This window comes from Gymnoscopelus braueri (genome assembly GCF_963280865.1).
Source record: "Gymnoscopelus braueri genome assembly, chromosome: 6".
Taxonomy (NCBI): Eukaryota; Metazoa; Chordata; class Actinopteri; order Myctophiformes; family Myctophidae; genus Gymnoscopelus; species Gymnoscopelus braueri.
In genome coordinates, this window is record NC_137607.1 from 46,231,636 (window position 1) to 46,254,262 (window position 22,627).

Here is a 22,627-nt window from a genome sequence, read left to right on the forward strand (position 1 = left end):
ATTGTTATAACTAATAAATACATATATATATATATATATATATATATATATATATATATATATATAATTAATTATTATATAATTATGTGAAGATGGTCATCAAGCTCCAAAATGATAGATTATATAGATTTTAGCATGACATTTTCGCCATTGACTTTCGCCATTGCAATCAATGTTTTTCATTACTTATACATTAATGTATTGGATATTAATCTTAATCCACTGCAGAACAGTCAACAATGATAGGCCTTGATAGGTTATATAGGCCTATATAACCTCATTTGATTTAATTGGGCTTAATTGGATTTATAAAGGACATATGGAGCTGGAGCTTGGAACAATGAGTGATCAATGGTGCAGAGAGGCTGTATTGATAACACTGGAATGATTCCTGAACAATGTAGAGTTTTGAATTGATGCAAACATACTGAGTATGTCTCATCATGTAGTACATGATGAGACATACCCCCCCCCCCCAACTACTGATGTATACTTTTGTATAGTAGCCTATGTGTGCGAGACTTTTACTCTGGAAAATGTGGAACTTTTCCAAACGGAAGTCCTGTCATAAAATGACATTATATCCTCCCAGTACCGTTATCATACTACCTTATTGCACCACGAAATAGCACGGATTTCCGACCACTGAGCGTTAGGTTGAAGTAACAGACTGTGATCGAACAAAGAGTCTTGTATTTATTGTCATTGCAGTGCAGTGAAGCCACGTTGCAGATGTAAGTAGGGCTGCGGGGCATGCGTTTTGTTATTTACTATTTGTAAGAGTTGCACGTGTTGTTGTAGTGACTGTCTGTCTGGATCGTGGACATAAATACTGGCTAAAGCAAGTTCCGTATCGTGCTGTCCAAGTGTAGTATATTGGGCTTCTATTGTTATAGTGTTAGCCTTGGATCAAGAGTATCGTAGATGTATTTTACCGAGTCTGACTTTCACTTTCGTATCTACGATAGTCTTGGCCTGCACACCCCAGTGCGTCCTGCACTTTCACCAGGAAAGCCCGCAATTCTCCGTACATGTACAAAAAAATGTATAAGGTGCTTACCCGGTTGCCCTAAATGTTATCTAGCGCTGTGGAGTCTTTGTGCAATGTATTAGTCTATATTCTTTCAATAAATAAGTGTTTTAATCCCATCTATGTCGGATTCTGTCGGAAGTTCGCCGTATTCCTCAGTGGGCGGTAGTGACGGTGCGCATCCGGTGAAAGCCGGTATTACACTCAATGTAAACAGGATGTAAAAAGACGTTCGGCCACAGACGGGGTTAAAACACATATCTATTGAAAAATATGGACTAATACATTGCACAAAGATTCCGAAGGGTGAGTTAACATTTGAGGCAACCGGGTAAGCACCTTATATTTTGTATTGTTTGGAGAACTATGGGCTTTACTGGTGAAAGTGAGTGCAGGACGACTATGATAGTCTTGATCCAAGGCTATCCTGTGCAGACAGTCGGGTGGAAACCTTTGTATAAACTGTTGTACTTTTCAGGGGGAAAAAAAGAAGAAATAACCTGTGTTCGAATGCATTAGTGTAGTTATTATTTAATTAACAGGAATTGTTATGCACGCTTTCAAAACAAAAAGATAACACAAATAAAAGAAGTCTGCACAGACAGCTGCTGCTGCTTCTAGTAAACTTTAAAGGTAGTAGCCTATGTAAATGCCCTGTGTTTACATAACATAAATAACTTAATGAAAAATTACCCATCATTTCCCTATATATCAGCCACTGGAGTGGTGTGGTGGTTTTTACAAGGCTGCTGTACTTGGTTGTTTTCACTGTTTGTTTTGGTTGCCCCAAAAACGTCCCTGTCTACCAAAACAAACAGTGAAAACACCAAACTACAGCGAGAGGGAAATGTGTTGATCTGCTACCTTTGTGTGACACTGTAGTATGACGAAGTAGGGTATTAATCTACGGAACAAAATATGGAGAAACTAGGTTTCCAGTTTCCACCTGACAGTGACAATAAATATCGTCTCTGTTGGGTGGAAACCTCATATGTCCAAAACTGTAAAAGTAGCAGATCTACAAGCTCGCGACGTGTTTCGAGCTTGTGGATCTGCTACTTTTGATGCTTTTGTGTGATGCTGTATGATCAAGTATACGAAAGAACACAAAAGGTTAGAATATGGAGATGGGCGGTTTCTACAGCGAATATATATATATATATATATGTATATTATTATTATTTTTCCCCCATCAGGTCCAAATGTCTGTGAAGCAGCCCAAACCCAACCTCAGCCACGCCCAGGTATCGGAGGTGGTGAAGAGACTCTTTGGGCTGACCCTGTCTCAGGTCCACCCGCTGCCCAGCTACGATGACCAGAACTTCTACGTGGTGCCCGCCGAGGGCGGGGAGTACGTCCTGAAGGTCATGAACTCGGAGGACAGCAAGAACCCCACTCTGCTGGACGTGCAGACCCACGCCATGTCTTTCCTCCACCAGAGGGGGCTCCCTGCACAGACGGCACTGCCCACAACCACGGGACAGCTGATGAGTCTGGAGGACATAGGTAGGAGGACTTTACTGTTTTTATCTTTTAACTACTGAAGACCTCATTACTCATTAGCTCTAATGGCACAGGCCAATTGTATTCGTATACTGTAGACGCCCGGCAAAGCCGGATGCACCACGGTGGATTCTATAAACCCACAACCTTCGTGGTGGTGAGCAGGCACTTTAGCACTGAGCCACCCGAGCGCTGATGTTACATACATGTGTATAATGGAATACATGAAATGATATTACATACATTTCATGTATTCCATATACATATATATAGATCACCTCCATGCCCTCCTGTGTGTGTGTGTGTGTGTGTGTGTGTGTGTGTGTGTGTGTGTGTGTGTGTGTGTGTGTGTGTGTGTGTGTGTGTGTGTGTGTGTGTGTGTGTGTGTGTGTGTGTGTGTGTGTGTGTGTGTGTGTGTGTGTGTGTGTGTGTGTGTGTGTGTGTGTGTGACTCACCCAATAATTAATCGCTGCGACTTGGGGTCAGCTTTGCCCTCTAGTTTCATAACCATTTAAAAGTTCTGGCTGAAAACGTGTTTAGTCAAATATATCTCCACTTTTCCACGAGCTGCACACGGACAACATTCTCGCCTGAAATGACTGCTGAACTGAACATATCGTCTCTGTCGGGTATAGAAACCTCACATGTCCAAAACTGTTACTTTTCAGGATTCAAATGAAAAAATAGCAAAGGTAGCAGATCCACAGGCTCAAAAACGTGTCGCTTCACGCCACGCTTCGAGCTTTCGGATCTGCTACTTGTGAAGCTTTTGTGTGATGCTGTAGTACAGTATGATCACGTAGTTTCAAGTAGGGAATTTGTTTTACGAAGAAACAGAAAAAGTTAGAATATGGAGATAAGAGGTTTCTGCCTGACAGCAACGATATGAAAAGCAGGCCAGAACTTTCAAGTGGATATGAAACTAAATGAAATGAGCTGACCCCATGTCACAGCAATTAATTATTGACTGAATAGTACACAATCAGTGCCACAACTTTTAATGCTGTCGCAATGAGTCAGCTACCCGGGAGAGCATGGGGGTGATCAATGGCTGTCTGTATGGAATACATGAAATGTATTTAATATCACAGCCAGTCAAGGGCTATGCGCTATTATACTTTTAATTGACTTTACTGAAAGTACAAGTAGGCTACAAGCATTTCACTGCCCACAATGACTGCTATGTTATGTAATTTATTGGACTATTTATTTTATTTATTTTTCTGGAACACATTGGAAACGAGTGTTTCATTAATCTTATACATTTATGTGCACATCCTGGGTTGAAGTTATATTGTGTTTGTGGTGCATTTCTTTTACCAAAATCTAATCAATTCAGATCAGATAAAGGAATAGTTCACCCAAAAAATTACTTATTTTCTATCAATTACACACCCCCATGAAGTCTTGAATTCCTGGATATGTTTTTGTTTTTGACGCATTCCCGAGCCAATAATTTGATGACCGGGTGTATTTCCGGTAGGAGACACAAAGAGACTACTTTGAGTCTCATACCGGATACATTAGCATCTTTCCACCAGTAATCAAATTATAGGCTTAGGAATGCGATAAAAACAAAAAAACAAGTACTTTTTTTGGTGAACTACTCCTTTAAGCATAAGACAAATAAAACCATGAAACCATGGTAGGATGTCATGTCAAAGAATAATGAGACTGTCTGCCTGCCTGGACAATCCTATTAATCTATCAGGGAACGTGTTGGCACTTTTACTTGACTGATTTAAAACAAAAATAAATCAATAGTTTGTTAGGATTCTGATCTTAATCCTAACTCTGTCAAGTTTAATCTAAATCTGCTTAAACCTGTCCCACGTTATTGTTGTTACAGCCAAACATACAGACACTGGAGATTACGGTTAGTGTGTGTAATTATAAACACGTTTTGAAGTTAATGTTTAAAAAAACAATCCAGTATTTCAAGTTTCTAGGTCAAACACTTGTAGGAGATTCGTTGGAAGATACACGTCGGCAGCACTACTCAGTCAGTTGTCCTTTTACTACTGTTTGAGGAGGAAGTAATTGTGTGTGTGCTCATTGTGTGCAGTATTTGTCAAACTGTACGTTTTGGCTGCTACTGCGGTTATCCAAACCACAAGAGGCTTCAATATTTGTCCTGAGGGATACATTGTTAAACAAACCTAATCCACAATACCAAGCAGTGTTTATGATACAGCTCTACGGGATTAGCAGTTGAGCTGCATGATTATCCATGTGGTTTTCAAACTTTCTCTGTGCCCAAGGCACAGCAAAATGCCATCAAAGTGTCCCTGTTATTTCCAGCAGCAGTGATAAAAGTACCAGGATTTACCTTCACACACCTGAGTGCTTTTCTATCATACACTTGGAATAAAGTCCTTCCATGCCGTTTCACAAATCAGAGACTGGGACTTGGCCTGACAAAAAAAGTGAGATTTTATTTTTGCTTTAATAGAATAGAATCCATGCATACATCGGTAACATCCATGCATACAGTGCTACAGTACTTTGATGCTATACTGTATTTTATTGTATTGTATGCCTGAGCTTACTGTGACTTATTGTAGCACCTTCACACCGACCTGACATTGAAGGATATACATCCAGATTTTTGTTTGTTTTCAAGTTGGGCTTTATTTACCTAGTTGTTGCCATCATGCAGATTGATTTGAATAACAAGTGCCGTTACACATTCTGGAATCACAGTGTTTTAAACACACACAAACAGAACAGTGCGCGTGCGTGCGTGCGTGCGTGCGTACTACTTTGCTTTACTATTTTTGTTTTGCCTTTATTCTATTTGGTTTTCTTATATTACCCACACTATTGAGGACGCATGAAGTACCAGAATATCACTAGCTACAATGTTGCTACAGCTGTATTGTTTGTGTAAGTGACAATAAACAGTTTGGACCTTGAGCCTTATAAACCGTTTAAGACCCACAATCAGACACTAGTTGTTTACAAGTATTATTAGTAGTCCAGTGTGCCATTGTCCAGTGTCCTTTACTCCCAAACTGGAACTGTCCAGTTTGGGATCTCTCTCACTGATTGGGTTGGGATATGGGTGGGCGATGTGAGATTAATAGTAGTAGTTTTGTTTTGGTCATACCATTATATAATTTGGTATGACATTTAAAATAAGGCTTTGGTAATAAAACATTTCAAAAGGACCATTTTAACCACATGAACCCTAATGTCTGTATTCTGGCCATGTCAAAAATACCTGAACATTCAGCGAAAATAGCAGATCTACAAACTCCCAAGTCGCAACGCCTGGCGTAGTGACGTGTTGTGAGTTTGAGATTTGGCATTGGGGGGGGCGGGGTGTATATATATATATATATATATATATATATATATATATATATATATATAAAGCTGCAAATCTTTGAATATACTATATTTTTAAAGTGAATATTTGTATCTCTAATCTTCTGGAGGTCCTTGGAACACAATATTTTGAGATGGGGGTCCACGGCCAAATACATATAATTGTGGGGGTCCTTAACATGAAAAGGTTTGAGCACCACTGATATTATAGCAACATAAGTTTTTCTGAAAACTGTAGAAGACATTTGTAGAATGGGTTAAAAATCGAATTCTAGATTATAAATGATTTCCTTGCCTTTCTTCTGGGTAAACTTGACTCTTTCACAGACTTATTTTCTGCAAGGGGGTTCCTGATATCCATGCTTTGCATCACACCATTAAAACTGGGAAAGCATCTGTGTCATTTTAGATATGAGCTAAAAAAGCATAAGTTTATACTTTGGCTATTCAAAAATAGCAGATATGGCCAGGACCGCTGGCCTTGCGGTCCGGACACCTGGCTATAGTGTAGCCTGACAGTACATCGCGGGTTTGAATCCTGTTCCCGAAGATATTTGTAGAATTGGCCTCAGGTCTTAAGGGGTTAAAGGGTTTTACTGAAAATTACGGTTGTAGATGATAAGACAACACATCTTCCTTGGAGGACAACAGAGCTCTAGTTCCAATTTTGAAGGGTTAAGCAATGAAGCAACCCATATGGAAAAAAAACTCTTGAACTCTTGAAAGTGGCCCTTTCATATAATCCTCATACTGTATAAGAGAATAAAGCGAATTATGTATGAATCAAGTAAACAACATGTATGTCAGTGATATTCAACTGGCGGACCGCGGGCCAAATCCGGCCCCAGCGGAGCTTTCTTGTGGCCCCTGGAACATGTTCTTTTTACATGTTCCAATGTTAAATTAAATGTAAATATTTATTGTATGGTTGGTTGTACAGGATGACCATTTTGAATGTTTTTCTTAACCGTTTACTGAAGCTTGTTAATGGTTAATCAACCATTAACAGATAAGAAGTAAATGTAGGCTACTATTTAGAATGGAGGAATATTAGTGATTTGGGACACTCAGGGTCCCAAATTAACAGTACTGCATTTGCAGTCAAGACACTGCTACAGGAACCCAAATGCAGGTAAATGTAAGTCACCCATAAGAAAATCCCTTGGGTCAAATTATTAAAGTAGCTCACTTCATATGTATTTAAGCATCTGGCAAAAGTAAAAGTATTTGGGTGCCTGCTGGCCTACCGGTCCAGGCACATACCACAAAGGCTGGTAATAAATCCAGTCTTACAGTGTGTTGCGGGTTTGACTCCTGATCCCGACGGCATTTGCTGTGTGTCACCCCCCCATCTCTCTCCCTATTTCCTGTCAGCCTACTGTCCTCTTAAATAAAGGCAGAAAAAGCCCCAGAAATATTTTAAAAAGTATAAAGACCTTTTCATGGTACAAAAGAAACAAAACAGCCGGAAATGTTGTCTACGTCCATGCTTCTAACTACTTTCAGAATAATGTAGCTTTCAAGTAAGGCAAAAGCTTTCAAGGCAATTATTATGATTATTCACTACAAACCACAACAGGGGTTTTTGAGTGCAGTGCATCCATCACAAACCATCCATCTGTAACTATTTCTGAGTTCCTCCACTTCAAATACATCAGACCTTGTGCTCTTATCACCCGGGTACTCAAAACAAACAAAATGAAATATCCTTTCATTCATACGAACATGTAAACACTTCACCTGGTCCCCAATACTCTTTTTACAAAGATGTTTCCATGCCAGGGACCTGTGCACAGAACATACTGAAATATCTACTTATTTTCTTAATATCAAAATCTAAGCTTGTGCACAATAAAGGACTGACACAGAAATGTTCCTATCAAACATCAACATGCATGGATGCAGTATGAAGCAGGCCCTAATAAGTTACCACAATGGACATAATGTGTCCATTATTGTGTCCTATCGCACCTATAGCACACAACAAGCGGTTAAGTCGGCAGCCAAATACATATAATTTTGGGGGTCCTTGACATGAAAAAGTTTGAGCACCTCTCTTCAGAAAACTGTTAGGATTTAGAAGATATTTTTAGAATTGGCCTCGGGTCTTAAGGGGTTAATGAAGGGTTTTACTGAAAATTACTGTGTAGAAGTAAAGATGATAAGACAACACATCTTCCTTGGAGGACAACAGAGCTCTATTTCAAGTTTTGAAGCTTATTTTCCAAATACGAGTCAAATGTGTCAAATCTACATAAATGTACCCCAAATGAGCAGATAATTAGTTGCTCATTGTGCATTATCTTAATTAATGAGCAATTGAACTCTCTTTTTCCCTCGTGTGCTTTTATTGTAATTCCTCGTGGAATGACATGTCTTACCACCTTTATCTTAGACCTCATGAGCTCCATATTGCCTTTAATAAAAGAAAGCTTAATAAGAGGAGAGTTGTGTGAATTGAGTAGACTGGTATTTTAGTTAATTGTTCATGAATATTAATGCAATGTAAAGCGCTGGTAATATAGGAAGACACCACACACTCAATGGATCTAGTTTTTGCTATATTCTTTAATCACTTTAAACCTGGCATCCACATTTTCAATTGACAAAATAGCGGATAAGAAAACTTTATTTTCCATTAAATTCCCATAAAACAGACACAAAGTTGACTCTTTGTGTCTCCTACTGAAAATACACCCGGTTATCAAATTATTGGCTTAAAACAAAAACAAAAATCCATGAATTCAAGGCTTCATGGGGTGTGCAATTAATAGAAAATAAGTAATTTTTGGGGTGAACTACTCTTTAATATAGCATCATAATCGTCATTTTAACCATTTATACATTGGCTATTCAAAAATAGCAGATCTACAAGCTCACTTCATGCCGCGCTGCAAGCTTTTACATCTGCTCTTTTATTTATTTATTGTTTATATCAAATTTTGAATAATTTGGATTTATTTACATAAATCTTCTCTTCTGGTGGTCCCTGGCACAAAACATTTTCAGATGGGGGTCCACGGCCAAATAAATATACATTTTGGGGTCCCTGACACAAGGGTTAGTTTGAGGAGTGGTTTGAGAACCACTCCTCTCAGTCTAAAAAGTAATTTTCACTTCATGAGTTCTTTTGTCCTCTCTCCTGACAGATTGTGGGTTCGGCCCTCAGAAGTATCTTGTGCGGCTGCTGACTTATTTGCCCGGCAGCACCATTGCCAAGGTTCCTGTCTCGCCACAGTTACTTTATGACGTTGGCAAGGTGGCCGCCAGGATGGACAAAATCCTACAAGAGGTAACGTAATGGCTCTGCTGAAGGCTTTTGGACATTTTCAGTTATTTCTAGGCATTTCAATGTTTTACAGCATGGGTCTTCAGCAGAGGTACTACAGGTGGGCCACAAACTCTTTGTGTGATAGGAACTTTATTTTTATAAACCACTAGATCCCTAGCATCCCTATTCTGGGGGATCATTCGCCGAAAATGGCAGATCTACAAGAGCTTGTAGATCTGCTATTTTTGGTAGAGGTTTGGTGTAGAGGGAAAAATGAGCAGACCAAGTACAGAGCCAAAGGTGAGGTTTACTAAGTATTGAGGTTTTAATTGGTTAAATGTCTGAAAATACACATTAACATCAATCCAAAATATGAATAGAAAAGACAACGTATAAACAAACAAAAAAAACATGAATTTACACAACACTGATGATGGTGCTGTCAAACAAGTCTCTGAAGCAATCTATGAAATCTATGAAAAAGTTTCATATGCAACACAATTTTATACAATATGTAGTGGGGGGGTCCCTGCTTCATCTATCTCACCTAAAGGGTCCTTGGCCTGAAAAACATTGAAGACTCCTTTTTTATTGTACAATATTGTCTTTTAGTTTTTGTGCTGCGACTCTTGCATTGTATGAAACATTCTTTCCCATACAAAGGAGGTGTCATTCACTTCTTTGTATTCACACCCTTTGCCGATGTTTTCCTTTGTATCCTTTGTACATATAGTGTTTTATATTTGTTGATGTCATATTATTTATTGTTATATTTCTCTGCTAATTTTCATGAATTGAATACATACTGTAGGACCACAATGGAAGTCCCCAGGACTTTTTTTGTTATCCTTTTAGCATTAATGTCTGACTGTACCTCGTGCTGTTTACATTTCTGACTAATAAAGTATTCAATCAATCAATCAAAACCCTTCATAATCACCAGAGTTTATTGTCATAAATCATAAATAGTGCATTTTTGAGTTTAAAATCCTCTCCATTTAGACCTGAGGCCGATTCTAAAAACGCCTTCTAAATCCTGACCTAAGTTTTCTGAAGAACTTCAAATATTTATTAAAAAATTACAAAAAAAGTATGTCGCTATATCCTATATACATTTAAGGAAAGTCGGCCCTTCCTGTGGTGCGACTGAAGGCACTTCATTTTTAATCATTTGTTTCGGCGAAATAACCACAATAACATCTCACATGTCACTACAACACCAGTCACAACGTGCGCAATTCATTCACGCAGTTATTCGTCCACTTTTCATTGCTCAACACACATTTGCCCCCTCACACCATAATTCAGTCCGTCCAACACAAAATTCCCCACACATTACCGACACACCGGAAGGTGAGACCTTTTAGGAGCCTCAAAGACGTTGCTAGGTTGCGCGACAGTAATACGCAATCCGCTCCGTGATTTTTCCTCCGGAAGACAAAAGGCCAGCAACAAGCCACCAGGTTGATGCCAAAAACACCACAGATGGGGACAGACACGCTGGATCTATATAATATATACTAACATACCTATGCCTATGGACCTTTCCATATATTCAATATATTCTTTATACATGTTATATATTATTAAACGCACTTTCTCTAACCAATTTACACCCACTTCACGCTTACAACTCCTGGACATGGCAACGTCGCTCATCGTTCTGTGATTGACAGCAAATGTTGGCCAATCAGGTGGCGAGTTCGCAGCCTGAAAAAATACGAACGGCATCCATTGTTGGTTGTGCGAGTCAGGGTGCACTACTGCACTTCTTATTTTCGCTTATTAAACGCTCTCAAACTTCTTCTTTGAGGCAAGGAATTCACTTATAACATATGGTTTGGATATAATTCAGTTGTTTCACTTCATATGTGTGGTTAATTAATCATGACAGAGCCTACACACACACACACACACAGATCTGTTGTGCTGTAGTCAAGGCTTTGTATTGCAAAAAAAAAACAGCCGATGGGGTCCGCGATGTTTCACGGGGGTCGCGATGTTTCACGGGGGTCCGCGATCTTTCACGGGGGTCCGCGATGTCTCGCGGGGGTCCCAGACTCCCAGGGGGTCCGCGGACTAGGGGGTCCGCGGACTAGGGGGTCCCGCGTAGCGGGCAGAACTTCTAGTACTGTACAACTTCTAGTACTGTACATAGCAACAGGAACCCCCGAAGGGGTTCCCGACCTGAAAGGTATAGTTACAAATAGGGGTTCCCGTTCCCAGACCTTGTATTGAACTGTACTTCCCCGTGCTTGTCTTTGCAAACTGTTAATAAAGTATTCAATCAATTCAATCAAATCAATCAACCAGATGGAGCACCCCCATCTCGGCGTGCTGCACAGAGACAAGTTCATCTGGAGTCTGTCCAGCATTCCTCTCCTGGAGCCCTACCTCTGTCACATGGACACAGAGCCTATCCAAGCGGTGGTGAAGGCTGTCATGGAGCAGTACAACGCCTGTGTGCTCCCTAAACGCTCCTCTTTTCGCCAGTGTGAGTATAATGTACTGTAACAGCAGTGGTTCTCAAACTTTTTCGTGCGAAAGGCCCCCAAATTGATATGTATTTGGCCTGCGGACCCCCATCTGGAAATTCTTTGTGCCAGGGACCCCCAGAAAATAAGTTTTAGGTTAAAAAAAAAAATTCCAAGGTTTCCAAACAGTGTTCGGGCGCCGTGTGTGTTTTGGTAAAATAGAGATGCTTAGACACTTCAAATTATCAGACCTTCGATGTGAACAAGTGGCCTATCTAGACGCGCCTCATTGACACTTTTTATCTGTAATAGTCGTTATGTTTAGATTTGTTTTTATGTAATGTGTTTGTATGATAATTTTACGTATTGTCAACAAATGTAGCATCCGGATTCGATTGGCCAAGGTTTGCTGCTTCTTTTTTTGAGAAAGAAAATCAAACTACCTCATCTAGTCTCAAAAGGTCAAACACACACACCCTTTCCTATGGTATTGTTTCTGGATGAAAGTTACTGGATGAAATTGATTCTCCACAGCAGGTACACGCTCACATAGCACAATTTTGCGCATGAATGCTGGTGGAGATTTGGCTACAGCAGCTTAACCCATTAAGACCTGAGGACCCAATTCTACAAGTGTCTTCTTAATCCTAACAGTTTTCTGAAAAATGTATGTTGCTATATCAGTGGTGCTCAAACTTGAGCAAAAGAAAATGTCCAAAGACCCCCAAAATTATGTATGTATTTGGTATGTATTTGGCCGCTGACCCCCCATCTCAAAATATTTAGTTCCAGGGACCCCCCCAGAAGCAAAGATTTGAGTTAAAAAAAAATCTCTTTAAAAAATATATTATTCAAAGATTTGTTTCACTATCTAGGCATAGTTTGCTTTGCCAAATACAGTTGTACAGTGCTTCTCAAAGTGGGGACCGGGGAGTGGGGCAAAAGTAGTTAACATGGCATCACAATTAATTTAACCACTTTATCCATTTATACGCGCTGTGAGCTTGTATTTCTGATATTTAAAAAATATCTGATTTTTTTATTTAGATTTTTTTTACACAAATCTTCTCCTCTGGGGGGTCCCTGGCACAAAACCTTTTCAGATGGGGGTCCGTGGCCAAATATAAATGTGGGGGTCCTTGACACTGCAGTAGTAGAATCATACCAGCTAATGTTCCCCCCAGAGAGCTCCAGCCCTGTCCTCAGTCAGGAGGTTGTGAAAGAGGCAGGTTACCTTAGGTGAGATTTATAGTCATTTCAAGGAGGCTGAGCAGCTTGGAAACTAGATTACTAACTGCTCAGTCTGAGCTTTTACTGGCAATGGAGCAGACAGCCACAGTCAGTCTCGCACCAGTACTCGCATGCATTGCTCTATAAATCAATTTGCATTGTGATTATCCTTTTATGTCAATTTATGCCCGTTAAAAATGTTTGAGTGGGCGGTCCGGGATCTTATGCTCAATGTAGCCTGACAGCGTGTCACGGGTTCGAGTCCCGAGCCCGACGGCCTTTGCTGCGTGTCATTCCCTGTGTCTCTCTCCCCGTTTCCTGTCTTTCTTCACTAATACTTTACAATAAAGGCAGAAAAAGCCCCAAAAATATCTTTAAAATGAAAAAAATGTCTGAGTGAAGAAAAGTGGAAGAATAAATGTCGACATTCCTTTAATCACATCATAACTGTAATCAACTCTAGCATCCCTATTCTGGCCATGTCATAATGGGTAGTCATTCTGCAACAATGGCAAACATTCAGCAAAAATTGTAGATCTATAATAAGCTCACGACACGTCGCAAACTCAACCTTTTTGCTGTCGGGCAGAAACCATATTTAATCTTTTCATGTTTTTTCGTAAATTAATGCCTTACTTCATCATACTAGAGTGTCGCACAGAAGTAGTGAAAATAACAGATCTACAAGCTCACAACGCCTCACGGTGCGAGATTGTAGATCACCTATTTTCACTATTGTTTTTAATATTTTTTAAATGATAAAAAAAAGGAACGGTTTTGAATAGTAACGACTTGCTTGTTTGTGATCTTTGATGAAATGTTCTTTCCTGGGGAACCCAGTGAATGTGGGCACTCGAAATATTTGCCAGGCTTCACGATGTCAAGTCAATTATGTTTATAAAGTACTTTAGATAAAGTAAAACAGAGTTGAACAAAGTGCTGTACAACATGTGAGTCAACTTCAACTTCAGCCAACTTTATTAATCCCAATAGCGGCAATTAGTTTAGTGTAGCTTCTCCACAAAGACTGTAACATTCAACATCATACTAACAAACAGTACTCCAAGGAGGTAAATGTGCAATAATATTATCTTAAATATTCCCAACAGTAATACAAATAAAATGTAAATAATACATACAAAAGAATAAACAAAAAACCTATGGAACATTTAAAAGACATATTGCCGGGGGGGTGAACAATTTAGAATCGTGGTTTGTTTGGGTAAAACATAATGGCGCCCTGGAGGATTATAATAGGACAGAAGATAAAAATACATACATGTTGGTATGTAAGAAAAGATTCAAAGGCAATGGAGAAAATGTATGTTTAATTGCATCTGTTATCCATGCGCAACACATAACAAAGAAACAGCATAATACAAACATAACAGTCCATCAGTGTGAGGTAAGAAGAATCAATAAGACAAATATAATAAAAACACTAAAACACTCATTGATGGTGACACATCTGTGCTGACTTTAGCCAAAGCTTGAGACTGGTTATGTCACCAAACGTATCATATATGATACACACATTACACTGATTTTTTAATAAATCAGTGTAATCAATACTTGGACCAAGAACCTGTTGTATCATATCTGACACATCCCCACTTCCCCCTGGACCATACCATTTGCACTGCAGGTAGTTACAGAGCCTCAGGTGGTCTGACCCAAAATGGCTGCCATCAACTAAACAGGAGAGGTTGATGCACTACTAACAAACAATTATTTTTTAAGCAGTTCGGGTACGTTTTCCTAGTATATCTTTACTAATATTTTGAAATAAGTGTTGGATAACTTGAATGCACTTAAGAGCTCTCAAAATGTAGCATTTGAGTTTGTTTTTTATGATGTCAAAAGTGTTTGTATCATATTTGATACTACAGGTCTATAGTCCTTTACGATTTGTATCATATTTGATACTACAGGTCTAAAAGATTTTTTTTGTAATGTTAAAAACCGACTTGATTATTATTATTTTTTTTTAATGTTATCCCACGATTTTGTAACCCTATTTTTTACACCCAGTGCCAATCTCTATGTAATCCTGGGCACTACACTCCTTCTGCCAACCTAGGGAGGCCAGGGCCGAGCTCATGCCTCCTTCAATGCATGAGAGCTAACTGACCTTCTTATCACCTGACAGGGGAGAGTTTCCCTGGTTGGACGTAGCGCGTGGAAGGAACACGTTATTCCAACCAGTTCCTTTCCCCTCCATCAGGCGCCCCGGCTGGCCAGGGGGAGGCAGTAAAACCGACTTGAAATACCCCTTTTAATACCCCTTGTATCAAATATGATACAACAAATAAATGATACAAAGGAATGTTAAAAAAAATAAAACAAAATCAAAAATGTTTTAGGACCCAATAAAGTGTCCCTTTTAAAAATTTTGGAATTTTCTGACCTTTCCTTCATAGTTCAGGTTCTAGAGGGTTAAAAACTGCAGAGCTTCCTGAGTTTCTAATGTTAGTGGGTTTTGAATTCTAGGGTTCCCACGGTCATGAAATTCCTGGAAATATTTTGATATATGAAAAAGATAATCAAATGTATTGGAAAATGTTTGGATATGCATTGTTTTTGGCTATTGATATTGTTCATAAAAACATGTCCCAAAATAAAAAATATAATTATGTTGCTATATATTGTCTCTTTCGGGTGGAAACCTCATTATGTGCAAAACTGTTACTTCTCAGGATAAAAAAACTACAGCAAAAGTAGCAGATCTACAAGCTCAAAACGTAGCACGAAGCGTCGCGTTTTGAGCTTGCAGATCTGCTACTTTTGATGCTTTTGTGTGATGCCTTAGCATTAATTTACGAAAAAACACTAACATTTTGAATATGGGGATAAGAGGTTTCTGTTCGACAACAGCGATATATAGTAACTACTAAAATGACACAGAGGCGTTCCCAGCTTGAAAGGTATAACAGGTCTAAACGGGTTAAACATGAAAGTATCTCTTACTTCCAGGCATCAATCACGGGGACTTCAACGACCTCAACATCCTGGTGCAACCCAGCAGCGACACAGATGGCTATAAGATCTCCGGCATCCTGGACTTCGGAGACATGAACAGTGGCTACTTCATCTATGAGCTAGCCATCACCGTCACGTACATGATGATCGAGAACCCCAAACCCGTCGAGGTGGGCGGACCCGTTCTCGCGGGCTGGGAGAGCGTCCTTCCCCTCAACCAGGCGGAGAAAGACTCGCTCTACATTCTGGTGCTGTCCCGGCTCGTCCAGTCTCTGGTCATGGCGCGGTATGCGGTGTCCCTGCAGCCATCGAACGAGGAGTACCTGATGACCACGGCCAAGACCGGCATCAGCATCCTCCGCCAGCTGTGGGAGCTGGGAAAGGAAGAGGTGGAGAGGCTATGGTTCCAGAGCGCTGCTCAATACACTAAAAGGGAGTAACACATGGGTGTCCCTCTGGGCAGGTGGATTCGAATACATAATTAGCAGTTTGTAAACGGTTATACGATAACTTGGTTTCATCACTCTACTACTGTACACTACGGTCATATGTTGCACAAGATAGTCCAAATTGGTATTAGGTACTGTATTTCAACATGCTACCTTCTCGGGGTGTGGCTTCTAAACATTTAAACGTTAACACAAATGTTTAACGGTTAGAAAAATCACTAGCCGTTTAAGAGGCGAAAAGTCAACTCAAGCATAAAGTGGGCTAATATGACTTTGAGGTAGTCAGTTGGTTTACTCCCGTAATGCAACATCAAACACCAGCCAGTGACGTCGTGTGACTCTTGCGGCGGTGATACCAGTTCAAACCCCACTACTTCCCAGCAAACATCAGTGCGGGCATTCACTTTGAAACAAAGTGCTACAAAACTTGGCAAGAAAGCTTGACCAGATTGATTTTCAAAATGACCGCCACTGATGTGCAGACAATCTCTATCATGGAAGACAAGGATTTCATAAAGCAATATGTCTTATGTTGAACCAGAATATGTGATGCGGAGCCCGAAAAATGACAATTGCAGAAATTGACAAGCTGTGGTGTGAATACAGCTAGTTGTCATCCTTCACATTTAAACGGTTAAACCTTTTAATTTTCACTTGGGTAAATGTTGAGCCATTTGGTTAGTTTTGCACATCCTTAGTATCTTCATTTACAGTATGTGCACTTTATGGTTCATTAGTTAAGCAACAATTCACGACAGATCATGGTACTGTATATTGTGGGCGTCAGGCTAAACAACCTGCCTTAGCTTTGTGACAGCAGAATTTCCCTCCAGGGATCAATACAGGTTTATCTTAGTGCATCAGGTACTGTATCAGGGCCTCTGCAGGCTTCTAATAATAATAATAATAATAATAATAATAGATACAATTTAATTAGTGAGTGTGGTTTTAAATGTGGCGAGGGTGGGATTAGCTTTGATGTGAGCTGGGACTGCGTTCCATAGGGAGGGGGCGGCAACTGAGAAGGCCCTCTCTCCCCACTTCTACATTCTTCTTGTTTAATGACAGCCGTAAAGTATTGCTGCAAGGTCTTGCTGTGTTCTCCAGATACTGTAGTTGATACTGGTTTCTCATGCTCCTTCGACAGAGGAAGAAGAGAAGAGTAAAAGCACAATGGCACTTGAGTAGAGGTTTAGTTGTGTAGTTACTGTATCTTCAATAGTTGCTCCGTTGATTAGAAATCGATATGATTACAAAGAAAAAGGTCACACACTCACCCTTTTCTACGGTATTTGTTTCTTCCAAAAGTTGCAGGACGAAATTGATTCTCCCCAGCAGGTACACGCTCACATAGCACAATTTTGCGCATGAATGCTGGTGGGGATTTGCCAACAGCAGCTTAACAGTGTGTGGCTGAAGTTGTTAGTAGAGTATCAATCCCTTTTTCAAACATATATTTTGCTTTGCCAGATATTTGGCTCGTACCAGCTAATGTTGGTAGCGTCCCTCAGAGAGCCCCAGCCTTGTCCTTAGTCCGTAGGTTGTGAAAGAAGCATGTCATCTTAGGGGAGATGTTTTGTCATTTCAAGGAGGCTGAGCAGCCTTGGAAAATAGATTGCTACTTGTGTGTGTGTTTGTGTGTGTGTGTGTGTGTGTGTGTGTGTGTGTTCTTATGCGTACCTCGTTTCATTCGGTGCGGTGCGGTTGAAATTATTAATAATTGTGGAAGAGCCAGTGCGGGTGAAATTTTTCATAATTGCGGAACAGCTGGTGCGGTTGAAATTATTAATAATTGCGGAACAGGCCGAATATAACGCTTTTATGTGGCCTAACTTGACATCAGTGAAGCTCACGTCAATAAGAGCTGCTATTGTGACCGACTTGCAACCTTGTAGTATTGCTTTAACCTTTATAACTTTCTTAAACCCCTCATTGATCAGTTTTACTTTACTTTAGGTTTTAACCCATTAAAACAGGGCATCTGTGTAATTTAGATTAATTTTATTTAACTTAACTTAATTTTAGATTTTAGGTTATTGAACCGTTTAAAGCAGTGGTGTGCTAGATTTGGAGGGTATACTATAACAATTCCCCCCAGTTCCTCCCACACGCACGGCACGCACACGCGTATAATAATAATTAATGTAAAAAAATTGCACGCGTTTATGCCCCGCACAAACTCGGCCAGGCCCACTCAGGCCCAGTTTCACAGTAACACTGAGTACACTTACAATATACTTTATACTGATTTTCTACTGTTTATAATGTTAATCACCCTGTAACTCAACCACTTCGGAGCTGCTTTTAGCCTTGGATGCATTTAAAAAATATATATATATTACCATAGAAGTGCAGGGATTGTTATAAATAAATGCTGGTTTAAGGCTTATCAGATATAATAGCAGTGTTAACAGCGAGCCTTCCTGTATCTATTACAGAATAGTATTAACTTGGCATTGAAGACACAAACTGTATTGAAGATTCAAGATTTTGCTGTGCTACGACGCGCAATTTGAATACTAATGGTGTACTCAATTCAGTGACCTACGTTCAATGAAGTGAATGGCAGGTCGTTGAAATGTGTGAATTCCTTTGCCAGTAGCCATTAATTATCACCCCAAGAACAATAGCCACGCACAATCACATGATAAGCCTTCACCTCAGAGTTAGACTAGTCAGACGGTCACACCACATTCTTGCTGTTTGTTTTGCTGCGCCCCCCAGCCCAGCCACTCCTGGGTTTTTGAATGTATACGGTGGCGACGAAAAAAATCTGCAGGCCATACGGCGTATACAGCGTACCACGGTAGAACACACCACTGGTTTAAAGAGGCCAAGTTGTTGGCCGTGATTATTGATGAAACACTTACTTGGTCGATGCAAATCAACATTAGTAGCAACATTAGTAGCAACGTTTCAATGATTAGAAGAGAAGTACATCTGTTGTCCGGCTCAACAGTTAAACTTCACTAGTTCTGTCCAGTCTTTATTATTGCCCAACAATTTGGTCCAGTGCTTCAAAAAAGATTGTTTTGTTTTTGTCGCATTCCTAAGCCAAAAATGTTATGTCCGGAGACATTAGCATCTTTCCACCGGTCATCAAATTATTGGCTTAGGAATGCGATAAAAACTAAAAAATCTCCATGAATTTAAGGCTTCATGAGGTGTGTAATTGATAGAAAATAAGTATTTTTTGGGGTGAACTATCCCTTTAACATCTGTCATACTGGTAAACCTGCACATTTGTTATTACAGATACAACCCACCAATACTAGACATGGCTATGCCACCAGACAGGCTATGGGTGGTCACTTTACTCCTTCTTTAATACCAAAAACGAATGCGCTTAAGAGAATGGTAATGTATAGAGCAGGAACACATTGGAATGGGCTGTATGGGCCACATATAATAAGTATAGACAATAAATCAAGTTTCAAAAATAAATTGATGGAAGCCGTGATTAATAAAGAAGTTATGAACTATGAGTAATTGGATGTAAAACATTTTGTTTGTAATTTCTTGATTTGTAAACCAAAAATTGATATACTATGTAATCATTTATAGAATGTGTGAAGACCAAAATCTTCTTTTTATTCCATTGTATTGTTTTAATTGTATTGTGAAGTGTGAATGTTTGGACCCCAGGAAGAGTAGTCTTCACTGAGGTGAGGACTATTGGGGATCCGTAATAAACAATAAATAAACAATAAACAGTGCGTCACTTCATGCAAATCTTCGTGCAAATCTTCTCTTCTGTGGCGTCCCTGGCACAAAACATTGTCAGATGGGGGTCTGCGGCCAAATACATATCATTTTGGGGGTCCTTCGCACGAAAATGTTTGAGAACTACTGATTTAGAAGGTATTTTTTAGAATCGGCCTCAGGTCTTAATGGGTTAATTTAAATTGCAGTGGGCTTAAGTAACATGACAATATTTCATCAGTGCAGATTGTGGTTTTGTGTGGTGGTTACAGTATATTCAAAAGCAGACATCTGGAAGGATTTTGTTGAGCAAAATTGAAAGTTGAAATGGGACCTGTGTAATGAGTGCTTTCTACTTTTGTTACTTTAAGTACATTTTGATACCACTACTTTAGTACTTTTACCCAAGTAAATATTTAATTCCGGACTTTTACTTGTAACCGAGTATTTCTACATTACAGTATTGATACATTTACTTACTGTAAGTAAAACATTTGAGTACTTTTCCCACCACTGCATACAACTTACTAGAAGAATACATACAACAATAGAAATACAACAGTATAGAGCTGACCATAGTTTTAGATGAACATGTAGGCTGTAGAACCACATCTATGGTGTACGGACCTGAGGAGAGAAAAAAAGATAAACCAGATGTTACTAAAAGCAAGAGCGAGACAACTCTTCATTAAGGCCTTCTGGATGTAGTAGTGTCTTCATAAAAAATAAAAAAAATCCATTTGATTAATGATCCTCTGATTAACATCCCTCTACATATTTTAGCAATATGTTGAATTTATATGGAGACACTACATCCAGAAGGCTTAATGAAGTGCTCTCTTTGTAATTAAAATTAATATAAATTTTGCATCCAAAGAGCCTCAATATCCTTCTTTCAGTGTGCAAGCCTTTTCTGTTGTAATACATGTAAAATAGGTAATCATGTAGTTTTCCTGTTATCTGCTATTAAATTCTCCAATTTTACAAATTATTTTGTAAAATGTCACCATATTGAGGGAGCATTGTGTATCATGTATGCATGTCACAGTAAAATCCTGCTAGTCTGTGTTAATTTATCCATTTGTAACTCATGCAATTTTAACCCTGACTCGAGGATTTTACTGGGGCAATATATGTCGCTGTCCCATTACTTCAGTCAAATTCAGGGTTGCAATTTAACATGAAAGTAGTGAACAGATTTGATCAATTGTTCTGTGCTGTTGTTTCAGGGTCACATTATTTTTCATACTTATTTACATGCATACATGTAAGTAAGGTCATACCTGTGTACGTACGTGCATACAGTACATACATAAATGTATACTGTGCGTTTTAAGTGGAGAGTAGGCCGTCTGCTCTCTTCTTATCTTTAGTGATACACAGAGAAGTTGAGAGGACAAGATGATCGCCTAAATAGAGAGAAGGTACTGTAAGATTTGATGCAAGGCCAGATAACCACCTAGACCCTCTACAGCATACTTAACAAAACGTACCTATACATACATACTATACAGTATGTGGTGCACCAACATAGCCAAGCGTGTAGATCTGCTACTTTTGGCGAATTTTCCCCACAACAGGAATGCTGGGGTTCAAGTGGCTATTGGTACATGTACATGTGCATAAATGAAGCATGACACAGTATAGACATAGATAGTTGCAGTGGTGAAAAGTAAAATTTTGAGGTAGGCCTACTTTTACTTTACTGGAGTATTTCCAATTTGTTTATACTCCACTGCATCTCAGAGACATATATTGTACTTTTTACTCCACTACAATTATTAGAAAACTAAAGTTACTAGTTACTTTGTAGATTTGGACTATTATTACAAAACATACATTCACCACTTCAGCCCTATTTAAACTTGGCTATTTTCAAAATATTTTTTATACATTTAAAACCTGTGAAATGGGACATTCTGCATAATGGGTACTTTTACTTTTGGTTCTTTAAGTATATTTTGATTTTTATACCTTTGTACTTTTACTCAAGTAAATTTTGAATTCTGGACTTTAACTGTAACTGATACTTTTATTTAAGTAAAACCATTTGTACTTTTACCACCACTGGGTGGATAGTCGACTGTCATATAGAGTAGAACATGAAAACGGCCAACGGCATCTCCATGGCCACAAAGTGCTTACTGTAGGCCACATTTTACAATCACCATTAAACCAAGAACCTGTCTAAAATTATGTATCAAATTACAAAATTAGCATCACTGCTAAATCCGGTGTATTTGCATTACACTCATTAATATTAATTATTATGCTCTGTCCCGTCTACATAAACAAATAAAATAAATACATAAATAATAATCTATACATTGAAACTATAGGATACCAGGTAAATAATGAACCTGGCATTTTGTCTAAATAACGTGCTATCTCTTTGTGGTCAAGAAAAACAAGCCTAAGTAACAACAAGCCCAAATAACAAAATCAATTTCAGCACACATTCTGGGGCAGCTGCAAGTAGTTACATGTATAATTTTAAGCCACCTGGAGTATTGCTTACCTGTATCCCTCTGCAGCACAAAGTGTATTGAAGAACAAATCAACCACAGCTGCTGCTAGAATAGTCTTCTATTTCCCAGTAAGCACATAAACACAGATGCAATGCATCATAAACTGTTATGGTTACCATTCAAGGAAAGGT

At 39.1% G+C, this 22,627-nt stretch overlaps 1 protein-coding gene across 1 annotated transcript; it reads left to right on the forward strand.

Moving 5' to 3' along the window:
- The first annotated feature begins 595 nt into the window (after nucleotides 1-595).
- On the forward strand, nucleotides 596-19,852 carry hykk.2 (hydroxylysine kinase, tandem duplicate 2). The gene is made up of 5 exons (XM_080431274.1): nucleotides 596-734; nucleotides 2,227-2,536; nucleotides 9,013-9,155; nucleotides 11,448-11,628; nucleotides 15,812-19,852. Exons 2-5 carry the CDS (start codon nucleotides 2,233-2,235, stop codon nucleotides 16,255-16,257), a joined length of 1,074 nt encoding a protein of 357 aa, XP_080287400.1. The 5' UTR covers nucleotides 596-734; nucleotides 2,227-2,232; the 3' UTR covers nucleotides 16,258-19,852.
- The last annotated feature ends 2,775 nt before the right edge of the window (nucleotides 19,853-22,627 follow it).